At 37.7% G+C, this 24,934-nt stretch overlaps 1 protein-coding gene and 1 long non-coding RNA gene across 5 annotated transcripts in view; one reads left to right on the top strand and one right to left on the bottom strand.

Moving 5' to 3' along the window:
• The window catches only part of CASK (calcium/calmodulin dependent serine protein kinase), a 395,420-nt gene that overhangs the window by 261,320 nt on the left and 109,166 nt on the right, over positions 1–24,934 (top strand). For all 4 annotated transcript variants that reach the window (XM_032619715.1, XM_032619712.1, XM_032619714.1 and 1 more), the window contains exons 7-9: positions 1,142–1,317; positions 6,114–6,236; positions 15,994–16,077. In XM_032619715.1, coding sequence (XP_032475606.1) covers positions 1,142–1,317; positions 6,114–6,236; positions 15,994–16,077 — 383 coding nt within the window. The remainder of the gene's footprint in view (positions 1–1,141; positions 1,318–6,113; positions 6,237–15,993; positions 16,078–24,934) is intronic.
• LOC116747478 lies at positions 923–24,626 on the bottom strand. Its single transcript, XR_004348059.1, has 4 exons — positions 24,489–24,626; positions 17,796–17,803; positions 9,677–9,680; positions 923–933 (listed from the first exon to the last, which is right to left on the bottom strand). It is a non-coding gene; the product is annotated as an uncharacterized LOC116747478 (long non-coding RNA).

Raw genomic sequence — 24,934 nt, 5'->3', positions numbered from 1 at the left:
GAATATTCCCAGGACACAAGCTAAGAGCTGCTTTATCCTTCTCATCCCAACCAGGTTTGACAATCACCAACAAGACTTTTATAATATATTCTCTCTAGCTGGATTAGAAGATCTCTGAGGTCTTTTTTTAAACTCTGATCACAGTTCTGAGCTCTACATAAAGTTTTGTGCAAGCTTCAAGATAAAAATTATCTTGGACTCGTGATGATGAGGGTGGGGCTGTAGAGGGAAAGGGAGGAGAGGAGGGGCCTGCATAGAGCTAGAAGAGGTGCCAAGTCTGGTGGGCAGTTCCCCTCCCACAATAATTTCCCTACAGGGTACAAGCCTTTCGTTCTCCAGTAGAAGAAAAGACTTCTTTTGGGATGCTGAGTTAAAGATGGTTACGAGTGTAGAAACAACTGCTTTCAGATTCCTTCCTGAAACCTAACTTTGAAAGGAAAAAAAGAAAAAAGCATTTCAAAGAAGATAGAAGTCAAAGAAGATTGAATGGGAGGAGCTTCATGATTTTACTTTGGTTTATGTCATATATTTGCTCTCATTCTGTTCAAACGTTAACATTTGGAGGAAGCTAAAAAATCTTATTATAACAAAATATTACTAACCATTGGTAATTGCTGCAATTAATTCCTAAAATCAACGGAACAGGATTTCAGATTCATATTCCAAATAAAAGTTCTAAGCATTAGGTTTAATTTGAGAATTTCTATTTGACAGTCAAAAGTAATCTTTTCCTCTACAGATATTTTCTCACTTGCCCCCCCCCCGCCCCTGCCTCTGCTCTGTATTTTTAGTAATTTTCAAACTTGTGAAAATTAGAAAATTTAAACAACTTCTTCATGAAGCAACAAATAGGTAAATACTTACCATGCATCCTATGGAATTCAATAGGAAGTAACAGTGTTAGAAGACAAAGTACCTCTCCTGGGCTCAATACTTTCAAGACGTGATTAGATAAAAATTGTTTTCTTTCTGCCTTTTTTCCTTGATTTTATAGTGGAGGGGAGAGGTGGTAAGAGAATATTTGCATTGTTAACCTTGTCATTCACACTGTTATTGTTCTCGTATTTTCAGTTTTCAAATGGGAAACAAAAAGCCCATTTTATGTAAACATTTTTCCTTGATGTTGTCATTTTAAACGTAGGACGAGTTGGAACACCTCATTTTATGGCCCCAGAAGTTGTCAAAAGAGAGCCTTACGGAAAACCTGTAGATGTCTGGGGTTGTGGCGTGATCCTTTTTATCCTGCTAAGCGGTTGTTTGCCTTTTTATGGAACCAAGGAAAGATTGTTTGAAGGCATTATTAAAGGAAAATATAAGGTAAAATATTGTGAACGTTTTATTTTTCCATTGAGATTAAATTATTCTGAAAAATGTGTTTTGAAGTTGCTGTCTGTCTTTGGATTACTTACTGGTTGTCACATAGTCACCCAGTCAGAGATGCTTGCATCATTGATCCACCAGCCTTGTTAGGCAACAAAGGCCTCAAATAAATTTGACCCTATCGGCCGAACTGTCATCCAGATGACTGGCTTTAAAACAACTATTGCCTCACCCCTCCCTTCTCATTCCCTCTGTGCTGCCTCTAAAGTCTATCCCATGTATTTGGATTCCAACTCTGTGTTCAGTCCAGAAAAGAGGGTCCCCGCTCGTCTTTGATACAGTGTAAAAACCAGAGATCAGATGGATGTTCCCCTTTTCCTCCATGTGCTAAATCAACAGTGTAAGAGTCCTGGGCTCTCAGAGTCATAAAGCCACACTAAAATCAAATTTTTTTACCACAAGTACATTCTAGCAAAACTGCCTCTTTAGCTAAGTCAAAGAAATTGGTTAGTGCCCTACTTATTTCAAATAAAATTCTAGCTCAGGGAAAGAATTTGGACTGCTCCTTGGAATTTATTGTGAGCAAATTTGACCTTTTATTTTACCCTGGGTAAGGTGTTTGTGACAAACCTGTGCCCAGATTTTATGGTTTCCATTAGCTGTCTGGTGGCCGAACCCACTTATTCAGGCTAAGCTGGAAAATAAACCTCTTTGGCCCTTCTTTGTGTAATTTGAGAAAAGGGCTTTATTTTTATTACTTTTTGCTTGATTTGTAAAGTTAAAATGGAAATTTCATCCAGGTAATTAGTCACTCTTTATCTTAATTTTAGATTTAGTTTCTATTAGCCTTTATTTGATTTTGCTTTATCGTACATGTTATTTTATTGCATTTTATGTAGTCAGCCAGCACAGCTGAAAAATTTGCCATTTGCCTTCCAGGATAAACTGAAATGCCAGTATCACAATGGCATTTCATAATATAATTTAGAGCCATTTTGGTGTGATTTAAATATTTATATTCATCTTTGGCTACTGTGAATTGGAAACTGCATGTACTATTCACAGACTCCTGATTAGTACATTATTACTTTCATTACCAAGTAATTTAAGAAGTCATTACTGACATTATGAGTGGCTATACCAAAAAGACCTAGGGGGTTCTTAGAAATAAGCTTAAGGTTGGTTTCACTGAGTGGCTATACCAAAAAGACCTAGGGGGTTCTTAGAAATAAGCTTAAGGTTGGTTTCACTACCCGAGCTCTTGTACTTTATTGCCCTGTACTACCTTGTATGGCTGACGGAATAGGATGCTCTGTATGGGAAGCACAGAGGAGTATGTGTCTGGATATCAAATCAGGGCAGCTTATTTTGAGGAAGTTCTTTTTCCTCCCGTTATAATTAACACATGTACTTTCTGTTCAACAGAATCACTGTTTCATTTTCAGCCATGCCTGGCAACATAAAACGATACACACAGGTTTATATAACACTACACTCCAAAACTGTGAGGCCCCTAAAGTCTTTTTTTTCTTTCAATTCCTCAGTTATGTTAGAGTTTTATGTGGGACTTGAAACAAATAAAGAAAAAGAGAAAAAAAGAAATGAAAGGTAAAGTAGTTTCAGAGTTGTAGCCTTATCCTTTAAGCCATAACTGAAGCTTGTGGAAGTGAGAAGGTGAGAATGGTCTGTACTTTTTTTCCCTTGGGCTTTATGTACTTATAAAGGCGTATAAAGCTTATAAAGGCATACAGGTTTGTCTTTTATTTTATTTGGATTAAGATATATGCCAAAACTCTGTTAACAGAGAAAGATGTTTTAAGTATAGGTTTTTCTGCTTCTCTTAGAGTCAGTTGACCACTGGGGAATAAAATCAATCCTTTCAAGGTAACTAAAAGTCTCAGGAAACTGCTTGTAAGTAATCATCCCCCTCCAATCCCTTGAAATTGTAAGTGGCTATCAGGAATGCACGGTTATGGCTTTCTGGTTGAATTTTGCCAAGTGAAATCACAGATACTAGCATATGAAAATAAACACAATAATGCATCAGCATAATAATAATACTAGCAATAATGATAGCTAACTCATACATAGCACTTACTATGTTCCAGGAACTATTCTAAGCACTTTACTTACATTAACTCTTTTCATCCTCACAGCGGCTTATGACGTAGGTACCATATAATAAAATCTCCCACCTGCCTTTTTGAGTTATAAGCATTCGCTAATAATAGAATTCTTCTTTTGTGTTTGTTCAGTTGCTAACTTCCTGGTTTCCAAGGCAATGTGCTTCATTCCAACAGCTTCTGGTATTTGATTTTGTCTATTTTTAAAGCATTGAATAGTTATCTTTGTTTCTTTGTTTAAAAAAAAAAAAAACTTGGACTGTTCACGTATGTCCAAAAATTTGTTTGAAAATTTCCTATTCTTAGCATTATAGTATAATATAGTCAGATGGATGGTGGCAGCTATACCATAATTTCTGTACCTGGGGGTTTGAAGCTTTGAGGTTAATTCGTATTTACTATTACTTGGCTAACCTCACCTCTCACTTATATTCATGGCTTTCCTTACAAAAGCCTCAGGTTTTCCGCATCTTAGTTTGAAGTATAGATCCATCTCTACCATCAGTGATGAACCTATTGGGCCTTTAAAAAAAATACTGTGCTGTGATTGTGTCAGCATTTATTTTTACATTTTTTATTACTGAAAATTTCTAACAAACAAAATAGTAGAGATAATAGTATAATGAACCCCCAGCTTTAACACTTATCAACGTACAGCCAGCCTTGTTTTATCTATATTCCACATGCTACTAGATTATTTTGAAGCAGATCTCAAAAATATCATTATATCACCCTGGTCGCCCTTAACAAAATAAATATTAAAATCCTTGATCTCTATGAGTATTTTCAAGAAAATTTTGATGACATATTTTAAATGTAGTACATTTAAATTGTCATAGTTTATAAACTACTACTGGTCTTAAATGATTTTAATTTAACTTTTTATTCTTGTTTACTAGCTTACTTGATCTTTTAAGGTCAATATGGGAGAATACTATTTAGCTAAAATATATGCTAGCATTTAATGTCAATTAATTTTTTTATAAAGGACAGAAATATATTTCACAAAGTCTCTAAAAGATACAGTGTCATCTTGTATCACTTATTTCTGGATAGCCAGTTGGTATCCACACAGCAGGAGTCCTTAGCGGCCTGGCTTTAGTATTCAAATAAGTGAGACTGTTTTATAGCCCTGTTTTGTTCCCCCTTATGTACTCAACCTCCCAAATTAATTTCAACTAGTCTTCTCTGCCAAAGGAAGAGAAAACCCTGGATTGCGCTTCCTCATAAAAAGGACTGGGGAGTATACTTCTCAACCTCTATTCACTTCAGAAGTCTTACCACCACTTTCACATGATTTCTCAACCCCTTTCCTGAGGACAGATCATTCAGACTTTAAAGACTACATCAGCTCCAAGATGGGGAAGAGGAAACAAGGCTATCTAAGCCCCATCTAATCACATACCTCCTTATTTCAAGCTCGTCAACTGATCACAATTTCCGTAGGATGACAATGTTTCAACAGTCTCATGGTATTCATTTTAATTAAGGAATCTGACAAGAGAAGTGACTATCGTTTGGAATTCTGCCTGTTAGAAAAAGAAAATGGAACATTTTCCGCTCCACGTCTACTAGAACAAAGCCTTACGTTAGCCAGAGCGAAATGTCTACTACTAACCCCTGGCGAGATCATAATGATTCATGTGTACTGTGATGCAAGTTGTGATTTCATTTGCCTTTAACCTGTTGTGGACTTTATTCTGCATCTTTCTCCCTTAGGAGGTGACAAAGGTCTCTGCCAGTTAAAGCCATGGCATTGCGTAAAGCTCCTGGCACCAGGCAGCTCCCATGAGCTCACCGAATCAGTCAGTTTCCTCATATTAAATAGGGAGTGAGACCCTACTCCATCTCTACCCTCCTGTCCCCACTTACCTTCCCAACTCCAAGCCCTAAGCATTGCTTTCCGTTTTTTCCTGGTTCCTGGTCTCAGACATACCCCTTTTCCCAGGAGCCTTCCAACTCTTTTCCTCATAGATCCACAGCCTTCCTCACAAGTTGTGTGTCTTAGGAACAACTCATAATTTTTTTGTTTGACTTTAGTTGATTTACCTTGTGGCTTAGTTGTCTCATCTCTAAAAGAGAAAGAAAAGTGACTTCTTTAAGAACAGTATACAAGTGAATTGGGTTTTTTGTAGGGCCTTTAGTAATGGTATATTTTTTCCTAAATACTGAAAATGACATACAGTGACCAAAGTCTCCTATTAATAAAAGCTACTTTGCGTAGCTTCACAATTACTGCCAATTCCAAGTTTTAAAAGCAAAATATTAAAAATATTTCTTCAAATTTTTAAATTTTATTTTAGTCCTTTCTGGATCAAAGTATTCTAACCTTTTTAGAGTCTACATTCTAGACTCTTTATTTTAGCTGAGGTAGAACCTGGAATCATGAATGTTCTATTCTTCAATTATTAAAAATATTATTACATATATAACAAGAAGAACATGTATAACAAATATTTACTCCTGCAAATTCTCATGTATTGAACAACAACAGAAAAAGAATTGCTTCTGTCCTCTTCTTCCTTAGAAAGCAAGCCTTTAGAATCAGATTTCTCCACCCTGCTCCAAGAATTTTATTCATGTTGAAACAGCATAGGAATATTAAATAACAGAGAATGTTAACTTCTCACTGGACATAACTGTGTAATTTTCCTTTCTTCTCCTCTTCAGATGAATCCAAGGCAGTGGAGCCATATCTCTGAAAGTGCCAAAGACCTAGTACGCCGCATGCTGATGCTGGATCCTGCTGAAAGGATCACTGTTTATGAAGCACTGAATCACCCATGGCTTAAGGTACATGAGCTCGTAGGTGGCCATCTACACTTTGTTTAACCAGTTCCAGTGACAGGAATGCATTGCTCTGTAAGGTGCCCCTTTCCACCCTTTTCTTTTCCTGAGCATTTATTCGTTACAGTTTTGTTCGTCTTATTTGCTGTTTCTGTACATCCTCTGTAAACATCTAAGAGGATGTACCATTCGAGTGACATTCAGCTCTCATCACAAGAGGGTACAAAAGCGGATTAAGGCAGAATCCATCAGGGAGGAAGGCCTATTTGTTCTCTACCAACACATGTTCCAAAGATGTGCAACATGAACAACGGAAATAGCACTCAACTGTGTGATAATTAAAAAGTGATTATCATTATTTTGGGTGTGAATGTGTACTTCATAGCATTATTTTTATTTCAGTAGATACTAGATATGGGTTTATCGTCTTAGGAAAAAGGCAGATTTTAAAAGTTCTTTTTATATCCCATCCTGCTGATGAAGTATTAATTAAAGGTATAACTTGGGACTTCAATGAGACAGCACTATTTGATGAAGACATTACACTGCTCAACAGTTCCAGGAAATTCTCACTTTACATGTGAGAAAACTAAGCCTCAGAGAGGTTAAGAATCTTGCCCCAAGTCACAAAAGTTGTCAGTGGTGGAGCCAGGATTTTAATTCAGCCTGCCACACCCCCTTCCTTTGTACTCAAGATCCTATCCAGTTCACTTACTCAAGGTCACTGCTCTCACATGTGTCCGCTTACTGGCTTCATCAACTTCCTATCTCTGTTGGATCTAACAAGCTACAGTTTATTTTTATTACACACACACACATCTTCTCCTGACCTTACCACCCCCTCCAGCTTCTACCCCTATTCTCTGCTCTCCTTGACAGCAAAACTCCTAGAAAGATTTATCTCTACTCACTTTCTCCAGTTTCTCCCATCTCTTTGTCTTGAACCCACCCTAGTCAGGTTTGCAATCCTACCAACTCCACTAAAATAGCTCTTGTCAAGTCACTGCTGACCTTCACATTGCTGAGTCTAGTGGCGAAATATCAGGTTTCTCCCTCTTGGCATATCAGCAACATTTGACATCCATCCTTCCAAAACACTGTCCTCCCTTGGCTTCAGGACACCTTGCTCTCCTGGTTTCCCTTCTACCTCTCTGGCTGCTCCTTTTCAGACGGTGCTGATTCTTTCTCATCACCCCCAACCAGGTCTTCACAGTGGGGTGCCACGGCCCCTCCTCCTTCTGTCTACACTCAGACCCTTGGAAACCTCATCTAGTTTTAATGGCTTTAAATGCTATCTGTACACCCTGAATTTATACCTTTAGGCTAGGCCCTGTCCCCTGAGGTATTCTTAATTTAGTTTACAGTTTTGCTCCCCAATACCTGTCTCATTTCACCCCTTACTACTCTCCTCTTCTCACTTTGTTCCCTCACGTTGGCCTCCTTGCTGTTCCTCAGCAGGCCCATACTTGCCTCATTGCCTCTGTGTTAGTCGTGCCCTTTCCCTAGAATACTCTTCCCCAAGGTATCCTGATGACTTATTCCCTCACCATCTTCAGGTCTTTGCTTATATATCAGCTTCTTAGTAAGATCTTCCCTGACCACCCAATTTAAAATTTGAAAGAAGGAATGTTCCCTGCCACCAGTATTCCCTATCCCCCTTCCCTGCCTTAGTTTTTTCCATAGTGTTGGTCACCACGAGACATACTTATATTTTACTCATTTGTTTATCTGTCTACTCCCATAAAATATAAGCTGCATAAGAGTGGGAATTTTTCGCAGTTGGTTCACTTCTGTATAGAACCTTTGAAAGTGTCTGACATGTAGTAGGTGCTCATAAATATTAGTTAATGATTTAATGAGTGAATGAATGAATAAATGTTCATACTACTATACCATGCTACCTCCCCAGAAATTATGCAAAATAATAATGTATATTTAAACATAGATTAATAATGTATCTTAACAGCGATGACAAGGGATAATAATATTATCAAACAATGTTGAGATTCCAGTGGACCTTGATTCTCCTTAAGAATATTACTTCTCACATCTGCATTCAACCCTCTGATACTTGGTTCTAGTTATTCTTGACTTGAATTTCCCCAGTTGTAGCTATTCCTGAAAAGAGTAAACAGTTCTGAGATACTTTCTTGTACTTATTTTCTCCCAGAAATAAACCATTTGGGGGGACTCCTATTTTTCCTTTGCCTCAGTTTCTCATAATGGGGATCTTTTGTTTGTTTGAAGCTAGTTTAAATGCCAAATAACAGTGAAAATGGCAGCCATATTAGTCATTTTTAAGATCCTTTAGAAAATTTGGCTTTCATTATCTTGCATATCTTGACTAATAACATTTATTTTTGGAAACCCTTATCCCTGCAATGATTATAGTTCTTTTTCCAAATAATCTGAGCTTAATACACAATAGATTTCTGGCACCAGAAAGACAAAAGACAAAAAGTGTCCGTAACTTAAATGAAGAAATTCCAGGAGGCTGTTTGAGCTTAGTGTCACGTGCCATGTCTGAACTACAGTTTACCTTCACTGCAGTGTGTTATCTGAAGATGGAAGAATTCAATGAGAATATTATCTAGCTGATGAGAACAGGCTTATATTTCAGTACTTTCCATGTATACTTTAAAATCATTTCTGTGCGTATAAGTGGTGGTAATTTAGCAATGGCTAAAATGTTAAGCTATGGGGCTTCCCTGGTGGCGCAGTGGTTGACAGTCCACCTACCGACGCAGGGGACACGGGTTCGTGCCCCAGTCCGGGAGGATCCCACATGCCGCGGAGCGGCTGGGCCCGTGAGCCATGGCCGCTGAGCCTGCGCGTCCGGAGCCTGTGCTCCGCAACGGGAGAGGCCACAAGAGTGAGAGACCCGCATAGCGCAAAAAAAAAAAAAAAATTTAAGCTATGGTTTAAATATGAAAAACTCCTGAATAACTGCAATGTAGAGAAATAAAATGATGAAAATCCTTGTAATGAAGAGTACCCAAAGTCATGATACCGTTGTTTTATGTCCAAAACAATTACTATTTCTTTGGCAAACCACACAAAAAAGTCCTGTTCAATCATACCATCTAAAAAAAGGGAATTTGAGTAAATAGACCAATTAATATGTGTCTTGTGGTTGTTAAATTATACGTATTTAACACTTTTATCTAAATTAGTGCTGTTTGCTGTAAATATTCATTCCAACAAAAGTAAGGCCAAATAAGATTGTAATTTTCTTATAAACGACTGAGCTCTTTTCACACCCTTTGTAGCCTTAATATATATAGACTCCAAGTATATTGACTATAATAAAGACAAAAAGGGTATTTATATTAGGCTAATCAATTTGAATTTTGGAAAAATCAATCAACACACCAATTAAATGTATATTCAGCATCTAGTGTGCACAAGGGACGGTGAATCAAGTACTTCATTAAAGTGTAAGACACGTTGCTACAGACATTTTTCTGAATTCATATCACATTACTTTTAGTTTCAGGTAGGACTGTTTAATACAGAAAAATATTATTTTTTTCTTTTGTCTCAGTTTTATAATGCTTTGAGGTTGTTATTATTTACTTGTTTTCTGGTATGAGATACCTTAACAGACTTTTTTTTTCAATCTTGTGATTTCATCTGCTTAGAAAATATCAGGAATCATAATTTAAGCATAATTTTATTAAAAAAATTTTTTTGACTATGTCCTTATCTCTCTCTCCACTTCACCTTAGTGAATGGTGAGCAGAAGAGGTGTTCACTAGAAATAGAGTTCACAGTCTGCTATGCACTAAACTTCCCAACCTACTAGAGAGAGAAAGGCATAGTCAGCCCGTGAAATGAATTTTCAAATGCTGTTAATATAACATAAAGAAACAGAAAGATAACTTCAAAGAAGTCACACGTGAGAAGCACCTCACAAGAATACAGAAGTATGAGCCCAGGAAGACTAATGTGGGGCATGAGAGGTCACTGTAGTCCAGCGCTCCAGAGAGGGCTGCACGTAACATGTTAGTAGGACTGAAGGGGGCCCATGTGGGAGGTACAGAGGAGCACAGGCAAAACATTATAAGTGTTCAGGGCATTCAGGGATGGGGTCAGGGTACACTGGCATAATACAAAAGTCAGCTATTTGAAGGGTTGCAGTAGTAGTAGCCTGAAAATTTGGTTTGAGGGAAGAATATATCTAGAATGCCAAACTAAGTACTTTAGATATTAGGGTATAGAGAGTTAAAAGCTACTGCAAGCTTTTGAGCAATAATACAGGGCAAGCAGTATGCTCATATAATTCCTGTGGACACTGTGCACAGGTGGGTTGCCTGTCGGGATGCAAGCAGTAGAAGCAAAGAGATCCTATAGAAGCTGGGCTGTCCAGTTAGGAAGCGACAGGGGCCTGGAGCAGGGAGTAAAAGTGGGAGTGGCAAAGAAATACCCAGACCAAGAGCGATTAAAGAAGGAAAATTGATGAGGCTCAGTTGAGTGATTCAAGATATTCAGAATTAGGAAGCCTGTAGAAGGGTTAAACGTGTAGAGTGGAAGTGATGTATTTTAAACTTTCAAAATTTGATTTTAATTTAGTTGAGATTTTCTTGGTTCTTAGTATGAAGAGTACTTCTGGATATTGTGCTGCACATTTTTAGTATTGTTATGTTATGAGACTATGATTCTTATTTAAATCTTCTATTTTGGTAGGCAGTTAACCCAGTTAGATTCAGAACACGTGTCCTAGTCCACTTCTATGGGCTGTGATTCAAATGCCAATTTCATTTTCAATGCCTTTGCAATACTCATCTAGTCTGTCCCACTTGTATGCTACCCAGAGGCTCATTTGGAACCTGGGAGGTACTTCATAAACCATAGTTTAGTCTCAAAGTTCTTGCTCTGTTGGTTGTCATTGGGTTTACACATGGGTATACTAGGGATGTGCCAAAGCCCCTCCTCCCCCAGCTGCCTCCTCTTTGTAATCCTGCCCCTGTTCTCTAGGGGTGGGGTGCCACCTCTTTGCTCTTCTTTGCTTCAGGCAGGGCTGGTTTGGTGGAAAGTGTTCTGAGGGGGAGGAACTTGGCTTCTTTCATGGTGATCCCCTGGAATGGAGTGGGTGAAGTCAAAAGGGTTCTGTCCTGCAGAGCCAACCTCTTCTCAGTCCTTTGGCTAAAGAGAGGAGGCTTTTCTTGGGGGTCATTTTGTCTGCGTTCCCCTGGGAGTTTCCAGGTTGTGGGCTGCTCTCACACCCAGGTGAGGATATGTTAGGAGGCCAAAAAAACACCCCAGATATATCACCACAGGATCACACCTCTGAGTCCTAGGGTCCCTCCGCTGTCGGACTTCTTTTCTCTAGCTTTCAATCTTCTGTTAGCTGCTTTCACTTTTGAGTCATTAATTTCCTTGTTATCAAGAACTCTTAACTAAAAAAAGTAGACTTTGGAAAAAGAAGAGTTTATTCTGTGGATTGGGGAGTGCTTTAAAAATCAGCTCCAATGCCTGTTTCTGGCTCTAGAATCCAGACATGACATGTATCTTTCAAGCCGCTTTCCCCAGGCCCTGTCTGTCTCCCTGTCTGTCTGTCTCCCTCCCTCCCTCCCTCTCCCCTCCCTCCCTCTCTCTCTCTCTCTCTCTCTCTCTCTCTCTCTCACACACACACACACACACACACACACACACACACTAGGCATCAGCCAGAGACTTGATCACAGTTGTACACACACACACACACACTGGGCGTCAGCCAGAGACTTGATCACAGTTGTACACACACACACACACACACACACACACACACACACACACACTAGGTGTCAGCCAGAGACTTGATCACAGTTGTACTATCTGCAAAGACTACAAAGGGCTTGAGAAAGGGAATGAAACCCCCCTTTTTCTTAAAAAGCAGTGGAAATTTTTTCTGTTACATATGCCTAAAATGTCGAACAATTTCATTTTAAGTGAAATTTAGTTAGATTTTAGCCTCAGTTCAATAGTAGTAATAAGGAAAGACCCCCTACTAGCTCTGTCCAATAAGAATTTTCTGCCATGAGGGCAGTGTTTATATCTGCACTGTCCAATGTGATAGACACTAGCCACATGTTGGCTGTTTAGTGCTTGAAATGTGGCTAGTACAACTGAATATTTAATTATATTTAAATATTTATCATATTATTATATTTAAAATATGTAAATATATCTTACCTAGTGGCTACTATACTGGACATAGCAGCCTTAGACTCTCTATTCAAAAACATGCTGTAACTAGGTTCACCTTTTTTGGAAATGAATAAAGTGAGTAAGTTTTAAAAATTAAAAATGTGTTACAGATTTGTTCCTCTGTAATTCTCACTGTTCTATTTTTACCTTTTTTCTTATGTAATAGGAACATGTTTTCAGTTAGAAAATAGCCAAGATTATTTAGTAAACTATTTGTTCTCACACACACACTTTTAAAAGCTCCTAAACTTTTTTATGTCGGGGATTTCCATGTCTTGACTAATAAAAGTGATTATTAAAACTCAGGTAAACCAAACATGTACCTATACAGCATCTCATTTAATCTTCATAACAATCCTGTAAGATTAGTTTGCAAAAAGGCACAACTGATACTGAGAGAATGTAAGGTCATACAGCTAGACCTAAATGACCCAGAATGTGAACAAAAGTCTTTCAACTCCAGGACCGTTGTCTTCCTACTATACTATGCGGTACCTTTTTGTTTGTTTGTTTTCTTCTTGTTGTTTATAAAACCTTCCCTGGGTTTTTTTTTCCCCTGTATTCTATCATGATACAAAATAATTTTTATTCAAAAAATAATGTAAAACCCATTTTGATGTTTGTTCTTCAGTGTACATTAATTAAATATCACCAAACCTAACACAATTAAAATTTGTAATCTACAAGCAATAACAAATCCATGAAAAGATTCCATTGCTTGTTCTAAAATAGTAATTTTATCCTTCTCTCTGCTAGTTAATTATTTGATAAATTCTTATGTCTTCTGTATTGGTGAACCTATTTTGGCTCAGTGCAGGAAAAGGATGTTAAGCCCCTAAAGATAATGAAATTATTTCTAAGATGTTTAGCACATGGAATCCAGCAGAAATAAAACTTGGAGTCATTTTGACATTTGAGTGTTGTATGTGTACTCAAGATTATCATTTTGCTCTCCAGGGAACTCTTGTTACTATTAGTCATTAATATAGAAAATAAATTTTCAAGTGTTTGTATTCATTCCTTAGGAATTTTCACTGATAATAAGGTGAAGCGTTGACAGGACTGACTGTAAAATCCTACATAAATTCAAAAGTAAATTTGTAAGTACATGATACCAAAACATTTGATTTTAGAAGTAGTTCACATACAAAGAGAAATTTTAGTTACAAAATAATCATAATGTGATCTTGGACTTAATTTGAAAATATTATATGGTATCCAGATGGCAAATAAACACATGCAAAGATGGTCAACATCATTAGTCATTAGAGAAATACAAATTAACACCACAACGAAATACCTATACACACATATATCAGAATGGCTAAAATCAAAAAGACTAAACACACCAAGTGTAGGTGCAGATGTTGAACAACTGGAACTTATACAATCCTATGGGAATGTAAAATGGTACAACCCCTTTGGGAGACTGTTGGGCAGTTTCTTAAAAAGTTAAACATACTCTTCTTATAAAATGACCCAGCCATGCTACTCCTAAGTATTTACCTAAGAGAAATGAAACACATATCCATACAGAGACTTGTACATTAATGTTCACAGCATCCTTATACATAATAGGCAAAAATTGGAAACAACCCAGGGTCCATCAACAGGTGACTGAATAAACAAGTTTATGGTATATCTATACAATGGAATACCCCTCAGCAATAAAAAGGAATGAACTATTGGTACATGCAACAACATGGGTGAAGTTAAAATATTTAGGCTGAGTGAATGAAGTTGGACAATAGTTAACATGTACTGTATTATTCCATCTATATAAAATTCTAGAAAAGGCAAACTAATCTCAGGTAACGGGAGAGTAGATCAGTGATTGCCTGGGGATGGGGAAGGGGATGACAGAGACACAAGGAAGCTTTTGAGAGTGATGGATATGTTCGTTATGATTGTGGTGATAGTTTTATGTTTATATACATATGTCAAAACTTATCCCATCGTACATGTGCAGTTAATTGTATGCTAATTATACCTCAGTAAAACTTTTTCGGGAAAATAAAACAAATTACATTCAGAGTCTATCTCCCTTTCACCCTTTTTATTGTTTCCGTCTGGTTTCATCTACCATCATCTCTCCCCTGGATTACTACAATAACCTCCTAACTGGTCTCCCTGCCTTTTTTTTTAAACCCTCGCCCCCTTCCAATCTATTCTCAACACAACAACCAGAGTGTTCCTCTAAACTTGTCAGATCACGTCACTCCAGCTCAAAAACCCCCCAGTTGCTCCATCTCCCACTCAGAATAAAAGCCAAAGGCCCTTTATGCCCTCCACCAGCCTTGCCACTTCTCTAATCTGATCTACTATTTACTCCACACATGGGTCTCCTTGCCATTTATTGAAAATTTTGGGTACACTCTCTCCTTTGAAAGGCCTTTGCATTAGTTGTTCTATCTGCCTAGACCCACTCTCTCACCTCTTTTGGATATCACTTTCTCAGTTGAGCCTACTTTGACCATCCTATTTTAAATTGCAATGTACCTTTACCCTGCCTTACTTTTTGCTTTATTCCATAGCACTCTTAACATACTTTATAATTTACCTTTTTTTTGTATTTTCTTATCTTCTCCCACTGAAATATGAGCTACATGAGGGCCAGAATCTTTGCTGGGTTTGTATACTTGTTAATCCCAAGAGCATAGAACAATGCCTGGCATATAGTAGGCACTCAAGAAATATTTCTAAAATAAATACTTGTAGCATAAAATCTTCCAGATACACTGACAAATTAGACTAGAATCAAAGAGGGAGACAAGGAGAATGAAATGCAGATTGAAATATACACGAGAAGTTGGGGCAACTGGAGATGTTATCACAGAGAGGAATAGATTTAGTGGAAGCATGATCCCCCTCTTAACTACTAAAGGGGTATTATATGGAAGAGGTAGTATGTTTGCTCTGTGATCCCCAAGGAGAAGAGCTAGTCCATACAAACCAGATGTGGGACCAGGCTGAGTAAGAATTTTTTCACTTTCTTAAAATTGTAGTGGGCTTCCATAAAGTAATCTGTTGTATGAGGTCAAACAGAATGATCATCCATCAGGGATTGCAGGGGATCCCACATTGGGAAGTGGTTGAATTAGATGGCCTTGAAAAGTTTGTCCTAGTTTGAAGATACTGTGACTTTGCGGCATGTGGGATCTTCCCGGACCCGGGGCACGAACCCGTGTCCCCTTCATCGGCAGGCGGACTCTCAACCACTGCGCCACCAGGGAAGCCCACTGTGACTTTTTTTTAAATCCAGTTATTCCTGACAACTCAGAATGCTGAGTTAGTTGTGGAGTTAATTTTTTAAAGGCTCATTTTACCTGACAAGATTGTATCAAAGGTAACTTCATACCTTCCTAGTAATTATGATTGTTTTAGCCACATAGCCATATATCTGAAAATTACATGGGCCATTATTTTAGCCCTTTGTTATTGCTGAAAATGAAATAATATTTTACTATCAGTTTTGACCTTCATATCCAGTTTGGGCTTACTGTTTATTTAGATTAAGCTCCTTCACTCTTTTAAACAGTTATGTGTGTTCATTATCTTTCATCTTTTATAGGAGCGGGATCGTTATGCCTACAAGATTCATCTTCCAGAAACAGTAGAACAACTGAGGAAATTTAATGCAAGGAGGAAACTAAAGGTAAATTAAAGAAATCATCAAAAAGCCAGATAGAGGCAGTTGATGATAATGTTTTTATTCTGTTTCAGTGCCCATAAATATTATCCTGGTATTGGCTGTTGCTTTCTTACAGCTAAATTCTTACTTCCAAAAGTTACCATTATTTCAATAAGATTTTGGTTTTTTAAGTCATTTAAGGTAATATCTAAGTACAAATCCAAACAATAAGTTATAATAAATGGAAGATTAATCACATTTTAGATTTATGTTATCTCTAAAATTCATAACAGAGATATAATTACTTTAAAAATAGTAATTTGCTATTATTATCCATTATTGTTGAATTTTAATCTAAGCCATGCTTTCTCAAACTTAAATATTTTGTCAGAAAATGTGAGTTTAGTTCAATGGGAATAATACCAAATTAGAGTTGGAACTAGGGTTGAACAGCCATCACAAAGCAGTCAAAATCCCCACTACCGTGGTCTACCAGAAAATATTTTCAAATCACTTTTCTCACTTTTTCTTTATTCTTCCTAGAGTACCTTTCTCCCGTTTACCACGCTCCCCATCCTCCACCCCACCAAAAACAAACAAACAAACAAACGAAACACAGTATTTACTTCATATGGAGGGCCCATTTGACTTTAAAAGGTTTTTGAAAAAGACCCAGAATAAAATAATGGAATCTTTCAGCACTGGGCAAAAATCTTATGGGACAGCATTTCCCTCCTCCCCCCAACAGAGGAAACTATTATATTATGGTCTTAAAATTAACTTATATTTGACTTACTTTAATTACTATTAAAAAACTTAGCTCTGTCCTCTAAGTGGTTGATTAGATGAGTCCTCCTTAGCCATGTGACTCCTGCCAACTATAAAACTTCTCTTCATAAGTATTTTCAGATATGTCATAAGTTGCAATAATATTATTAATTCATTGTTATTTGACTTCTGAAATATGTGAATGATTGTATTCAACTCTAGATTTATAAGAACATTTATATGAATTTTTAGGAAACTATGTAGGCTACAGTATTATCATACGGAGCTGAACTGGCCAACATATTAGCCACTAGCCACATGCAGCGTTTTAAATCTAAATTAACTAAAATTAAAAGGTCAGTTCCGGGACTTCCCTGGTGGTGCAGTGGTTGAGAATCTGCCTGCCAACACAGGGGACACGGGATTGAGCCCTGGTCCGGGAAGATTCCACATGCTGCAGAGCAGCTAAGCCTGTGGCGCCACAACTACTGAACCTGCGCTCTAGGACCCGCGAGCCACAGCTGCTGAGCCCGCGAGCCACAGCTGCTTAGCCTGCATGCCACAACTACTGAAGCCCACGTGCCTAGAGCCCGTGCTCCACAACGAGAAGCCACCGCAAGCAGAAGCCTGTGCACCGCAACGAAGAGTAGCCCCTGCTCACCGCAACTAGAGAAAGCCCACACACAGCAACAAAGACCCAACATAGCCAAAATAAATTAATTAATTAATCAATTAATTTTTTAAAAAAAAGTCAGTTCCTCAGTCACATTAGCACATTCCAAGTGTTCAGCAACCATATGTGGCTAGTGGCTGCCATATTGGACAGAGCAGATATAGGACATTTCCATCATTGCAAAAAGTTCTATTGGAGAGTGCAACTGTAGAGCAAGGGAAATTCTAACATGTCACTGTTGGTGATGATTATTCCCAGTTAAGCCTTTTTCCTAGTTGTTTTTGCAGTCAGGGGTACAAACTGGCTCTTCTCTATTTAAAAATCCTCGGCAAAACAATGATTATTAATGACATGCCATTATTGAGATGGTGCCCAAAGAAGTTTCCCAAGACTTTTGGTGTTTTGCTTTGCTATACACCTGAACCAGTATGGCCTACAAAAGAAAAAAAAAAATCTTATCCAAAGTGAATGGTTAGCTGTTTTTGAAGTTAATTTCTTTCCCAAAGAAGCTATTAATTATACTTCTTTCTCAATTCTTCCCTAAAGTCTTTTTAACTCTATTGTTGCTTTGGCCAGTGTGACATTACCCTGTCTGGGACTGAACCCTTCATTGCCCAAATAAAAGCCGTTTACTGTAGAGCTCAGGCTTGCCCCCTCACAAGAAACACATGCTGTATTTCTCCCAGAGCCACTGAATCAGACTTGGGCCTAAAATAGCCAAAGTGGTGACTAAGATTCATTTGGACAGGAGCAAGCTGTCACAGCAGAGAGGGGTCATGTGAATTTACCACATCCCTTTGCAAGCCTCTTTAAAATTTAAAACCCACCAAACAACCTAGAATTAGGAGCATCAGCAGGGTTATCACTGAGGTTTTTTTCAGCTTCTGGTAAGGCTGTATTCCTTTGTGTATTCAGCCACCCTGGTTAAAGCTTGTTATACCTACTCTCCTCAAGAAACTAATTCTCATTCTGCCATTTCTGTGAGCTTCCAGAACACAGATTGCAACTTCCCTGACTTTCAGAGCCCACCACACAATTTATTTTCACAAATGAACAGCTAGGTACCCATCCTTCTACCTAGACACTGGTTTTAATTCCATCAAATGGTGGGAAACACCCTAATTATTATGATTCCCTTTGAAGTTCACACAGAGCAGTAGAAAATTGATTTTATTACTAAGTCAGAGGTAGGAAATTTTTATTGTCAGTGGCAAGAAGAAAGTGAATGAGTATAGTGTTATGGGAAAGAGTGACCTCTAGAGCTACATCGCCTTAGGTGAATTCTGACTCTGACACTAGCTGTGTAACTTTGAACGAGTTATTTAAATTTTGTGTGCCTCAATTTCCTTGTCTATAAAATGGGGATAATAATAATAGCTAACTCATAGGGTTGTAAGCATTTAATGAATTAATATAGCAGTTAGAATAGTACCTAGCAGTCATACGTGCTCCATAGATATTTTCTATTAACATTTTATTGTTATTGTTTTATTGTTATTTTAATACTTAATACCTTTGATTTGGTCTCTATTTATTAACAACTGTAATTCCTAAATGTACGCTCCATACCATTTTAGCTTTTCCCCAGTAACATCATTTACATTTTTGAGATTTTTAAAGACTTTCAAAAAATTACAGAACACCAAAAATGTCACTGAATAATCTCTATTTATGTGTTTCTTCCAAAGTAATGATGCTTAGACTTTTCTGACCATTTTGATCATCATTTTCCTTCACAGTATCTAGAAAGAAAGGATCTTATACCTGTGATATATTGTAATAGTCACTCCCCTTCTAGTGACTCTAGTATCTTTCCTCTAGTGTCATATCTATCCTGTGATATACATTCTTTAGAGCAGTGGCTCTCCAAGTGTGATACCCAGACCATCAGCATCACCTGGGAACTTATTAAAAATACAGATTCTCAGGCTCTAGTAGTCAGGCCAAAAAAAAAAGGCATCCAGATTGGAAAGAAAGTAAAGTTGTCTTTGTTTACAGATGACATGATCTTGTATATAGAAAATCCTTAGGAATCTGCAGATATCTATTAGAAATAATAAGTTCAGCAAGGTTGCAAGATACAAGATCAGTATATAAAATTGAGTTGTATTTCTGTATTTCTGTATATGAGCAATGAACAATCTTAAAATGAAATTAAACAGTTCCATTCACAATAGCATCAAAAAGAAACACTTAAGAATAAATTTAACAAAAGAATTTTAAGACTTGTAAACTAACATTGCTGAGAGAAATTAAAGAAGATCTAAATAAATGAAGAGATATTTAATATTCGTGGATTGGAAGACTCAATATTGTTAAGATGGTCTGTAGGTTGAACACAATCCCTATCAAAGTTTTAGCAGAAATTGACAAACTGATCCTAAATTGACATGGAAATGCAGAGGACCAAGAATAGTCAAAACAATCTGTTGAAAAAGAACAAAATTGGAGGACTTATATTTTCCAACACTTACTATAAAGCTATAGTATCTGTGGTACTGGTATGGTATAGGGTTAGACGTGTAGATTGGTGAAGAGAATCAAGAGTTCAGGAATAAACTCTTATATTTATGGTCAGTTGATTTTCAACCAAAATGCCAAAGCAATTCTATGGGGAAGGAATAGTCTTTTCAACAAATGGTGCTGGGACAATTGGATATTGACATGCAGTAAAAGACATAAACGGCCACATATTGGATGGTTCCATTTATTTGCAATATCTCGAATAGGTATTTATGTGTGTAAGTCCATAGAGACAAAAAGCAAACTGGTGATTGCCAGGCACTGGGTAGTGACTGCTTAATGGGTATAGGGACTTTTTGGGTTGTGATGAGGATGTTTTGGATCTAGACAGAAGTGGCGGCCACATAACATTGTGAATGTACTAATTAGCACTGAATTGTACACTTTAAAATGGTTAGTTTTGGGCTTCCCTGGTGGTGCAGTGGTTGAGAGCCCTCCTGCCAATGCAGTGGACATGGGTTCGTGCCCCAGTCTGGGAAGATCCCACATGCCGCGCAGCGGCTGGGCCCGTGAGCCATGGCCGCTGGGCCTGCGCATCCGGAGCCCGTGCTCCGCAATGGGAGAGGCCGCAGCAGTGAGAGGCCCGCGTACCGCAAAAGAAAAAAAAAAAAAAAAAAAAAAAGGTTAGTTTTATGTTATGTGAATTCCACATAACCTACTTTTTTTATATACCATATGACAAAAGAGTCTTCTTAAATACTGGCTTTCACTTTGGCACACTTGAAGGACATAACACATTCGCATAGTAACAGTAGCTCACCACACCAGTCAGCTCAGCCAAGACACTACCCATCCCTCCCTGCCTCAGCCCCAGGCATGCAGGAGGTTGGAGGGGCATGCGTTTATTGAAAAAGCCCCATGGGTGATTCTGATAAGTTTACCTTATTGAGAGTCATTACTCTAAAGGACAAACTTGTAATTGGTCTACAAAATTCCATCATATGTACGTATCATAATTTAATTAACCAGCTGTTGGACATGGACATTGCTTCCAGTTTCCCACAACCATAAATACTATTGCATTGACTCTATTTTCACTAATCTTTGTACACCTCTGATTATATCCTTAGGGTAAGTTCTTTGCTACTGGAATTGTTGGCATCAGAGTGTATACGTGTATTTAAGATTTTTGATCTCTATGAATAACTTACCTTCCAAAAGGCTTATACCTGTTTATAAATTTTAATGTATTTTTGGTAGTGAGCTTATTATTTTTGCAGTTGAACCTTTTTCTCATTCTGAAAGTTTTGTGAAACTATTTTATGCCAGAACATAAAACATTATTCATTTTACTCTACTGAAATTTCAAGACTGTTACTCATTATTGGTTATAATACTGTCAGTACTCAGCAATCAGAAATTGTTCCTTTCCATATTCATACATTCATTTTGGCATTTAACCTATTCAGCAAGCTACAGGACACAACAAATCCCTAATGAGAAAATTATTTGGACAAGTATAAAGCATTGACATCATTTTTCAGACTATCTTTCAAACTGTAGGTTTTAAAAGTTTATAGAACCCTACATGTGATTTGAATTATCACACATTTCTTTTTATTTTCCTTTCTTTCTTTCATTATTTTATTTTATACGTGTGAATGATGATGGAAAATTTCTTTTCACCATTTTGGTTATCAGACATTTCATATGTTGAATTTTTCCCCTCCTTTTATTTCATACCGAGCTCTAGAATTTTAATACTTCAGTTTGTTTACATCCTCTAGAAATAATACTTCTTATATAAACTACATAGTCCTGAGTACAGGACTAGATATGAGGATTGTATTTTCTCAGACTGAATATTAGGATGCATGGGACAGACTGTGTGATCCAGACTGTCTGGAAAATCTGTGCTCTGTGGGTATGTGTCTCTTAAGGAGGCATACCTGTACTCTAACTCTGGGTGCCATTTATGTGAAGGAGTTACTGTGCAAGGGGGCGAGATGTGGAAAGGGGCTGTGGGTGTCTGAGCTTGTCTATCTAGGGAAGAGGCTCAGCAGGAAATCTGTTCTAGAAATCATTCCCTTTGCTTCATGAATTAGAAAGCAAATTTCCCTATAGTGAAGTATGTCAAAGATATTCTGTACAAATAGAAGCAATATTCTGTATTTGGGTAAGTTTATTGCAATCACTTCAGGAAAGGGTGAGTTGAATCTGTGTAATTCGATTTAGAGGATAAAACCATTTATTCCTTGTATATACAGAAAGTGAGGGAGATTTCTGATAACTTCCTATAATCTTCCTTTATTGATTTTGCAAATTGCAAAAATATCGCCTGCATTACTTCTCTGACTTACCAGTCGGTCTCTTGGGTTCCTACAGTTTGTAGAACTAGAAAAAATTTGTTTAGGAATGCCATTTTCCAGTACTCACTATCCAATACAATAGCCACTAGGCATATGTGGCTGCTTAATTTTTAATTTTAATTAACATTAAATAAAATTTAAAATTTGATTTCTCAGTTGCACTAGCCACATTTCAAGTGCTCAGTACCACATGTGGCCGGTGGCTACAGTATTGGGCAGTACAGGTATAGAACATTGCTGTCATCACGGAAAGTTCTGTTGTACAGCACTGCTATCTGCAAGAGTGAGGCTACACCTAAGCAGCACCTTTTGAGAGGTCAACCAGGAAGCTTTAATTAGCTGCCTTTTGTCAATCTTCCCCCTTCTATCAATTCATCAAGAGCTACCTTAAAGATTTATCGAGGACCTTTGTGCCCTAATGAAAACCAGCACTTACGCAGAGTCCTCTAATTACAGGAGAGAACAGTAAATTAGCAGAGAGGTTGCAGGCTCCAGCTCCTCAGAGCAGTAAATCTGGTATCCAAAAGGCACTTTGATTCTAAACCTGAAAACGGTTATTCTGGTATGAACAGTTACATAAATAATAATTGACGTGAGTTTGACCTTATATTTTATAAAGCAATTCTATTAGTTGCTGATTCTGAAATATAGAGTTTATTACTCCCAAAGTTAGACAGTCTAGCTTTTGAAAGTTATTATATACATTAAAAGACCATCTTTATGAAACACTTTTACACAGACCGAAAAGGATTCCTAAGATATCTGTTCCATGCAATTGCTCTGAAATATAGCCATATCTACTACACTAACAAGTCTCATTTTTAATCTTCTTCAGAGAAGATAGCACAGCCTCCTTTAATCATATGCCCTGACTTAATTTTGAAACTCTAGCTTTTCGACTTTTGTTTAGATTATGCTTAAGTATCAAATACACATAGGCTATGCTGACTAAACTGAATGATGACTTTGGTTGTGACTATATGGAGAGAGATGGGAAGTTCTGATTTAATTAATGATCTTACCTCATTATCATCTAGGACCTAATTCTTACATGTAGTCAACCTAAATCCTTTAACATTTCTGGCTCGAAATGATTTTCTAGCCTTTTGGTCAGCCTCAACCACTCCAAATTCTCCACCCTTTTTACGGTTTTGAGTTGTGTTCTGAATCTTAGTAAGATGATCCTCTCTCAGATTCTTAAGTGACACTTGAATTTGTATGTCCCTGTGATGCGTTTTGCCCCCTCAGTATATCACAAAATGATTGTGTGTCCTTGCCACTTGGGTGCAAAGCCAGTTTTCTATATCTCATACTTGTGTGTTTTGTATTTAGACTTTTAAAAATATACCTCCCTGCCCTTGGGCCTATCAGATTTCATGGTACTTGTTTCTGAGCTCAGTTAGGGGGCACCAGAAAGGGGGTATTGGCTTTTGACTCTGTCTTCAAGTCAGTAATTCATCTGTGTTCAACTCTCCTGTTCCTTACTTAATAACTTTGTTGCTTCCCTAAGTGCATGTACAGCAGCTTAACTTAGCAGAAGTCTAAGCTGACCATTTTCTTTGTTTGTTTTCCACTTCCTTAAATGAGACACAGAATCATCTAGTGGGGAGTGTTCCATTTTGATGTTTGACATATTAGCTACAATTATGATTGAGCTTAATTACTTGTATGTAGTTCGCTTTTTCTTTGAATTTAAAATCTGCCTTCTCCTTTCTAGGTTAATTTGCTTAGTAGAAAATTGTATCATTGGGCTTCCCTGGTGGCGCAGTGGTTGAGAGTCCACCTTCCAATGCAGGGGACATGGGTTCATGCCCCGGTCTGGGAAGATCCCACATGCCGCGGAGCGGCTGGGCCCGTGAGCCATGGCCGCTGAGCCTGCGCGTCAGGAGCCTGTGCTCTGCAACGGGAGAGGCCACAACAGTGAGAGGCCCGCGTACCACAAAAAAAAAAAAAAAAAAAATTGCATCATTAATATTAGTAATCAGATTGTGAATTAGTGTCTTTTTTTTAAAATATATTTATTTATTTGTTTGTTTTTATCTTTGGCTGTGTTGGTTCTTCGGTGCTGCACGTGGGCTTTCTCTAGTTGAGGCAAGCAGGGGCTACTCTTCGTTGCGATGCGCAGGCTTCTCATTGTCATGGCTTCTCTTGTTGCAGAGCACGGGCTCTAGAGTGCAGGCTTAGTAGTTGTGGTGCACGGGCTTAGCTGCCCCGTGCCAAGTGGGATCTTTCCAGGCCAGGGACCAAACCTGTGTCCCCTCCATTGGCAGGCGGATTCTTAACCACTGTGCCACCAGGGAAGCCCGTGAATGGTCTTAACTCACAATTGTTATGTTTTACTCTCAAAACTTACTGAAGTATATCTTCTAAACTAAAGTAGATAGAAAACTTCTTTACGAAGGATTTAATAAACTGGAAAGTTTGAAGAACTACTTGTATAAGATCTGGTTTTATGTTGTTATATCCACAGGCTCTTCAATAGCAACAGTGTAGTAGAGGGGTTGGCAAACTACAATCTGGGGACCAAAGCACTCACATAAGAGTTTTACGATTTCACAAATTAATACATCTATATTTCTATTTATATATATAAAGTTTTATTGGAATA

The sequence above is a fragment of the Phocoena sinus genome, chromosome X (assembly GCF_008692025.1).
Source record: "Phocoena sinus isolate mPhoSin1 chromosome X, mPhoSin1.pri, whole genome shotgun sequence".
Lineage (NCBI taxonomy): Eukaryota > Metazoa > Chordata > Mammalia > Artiodactyla > Phocoenidae > Phocoena > Phocoena sinus.
This window is presented reverse-complemented; position numbering and strand designations above follow the sequence as displayed.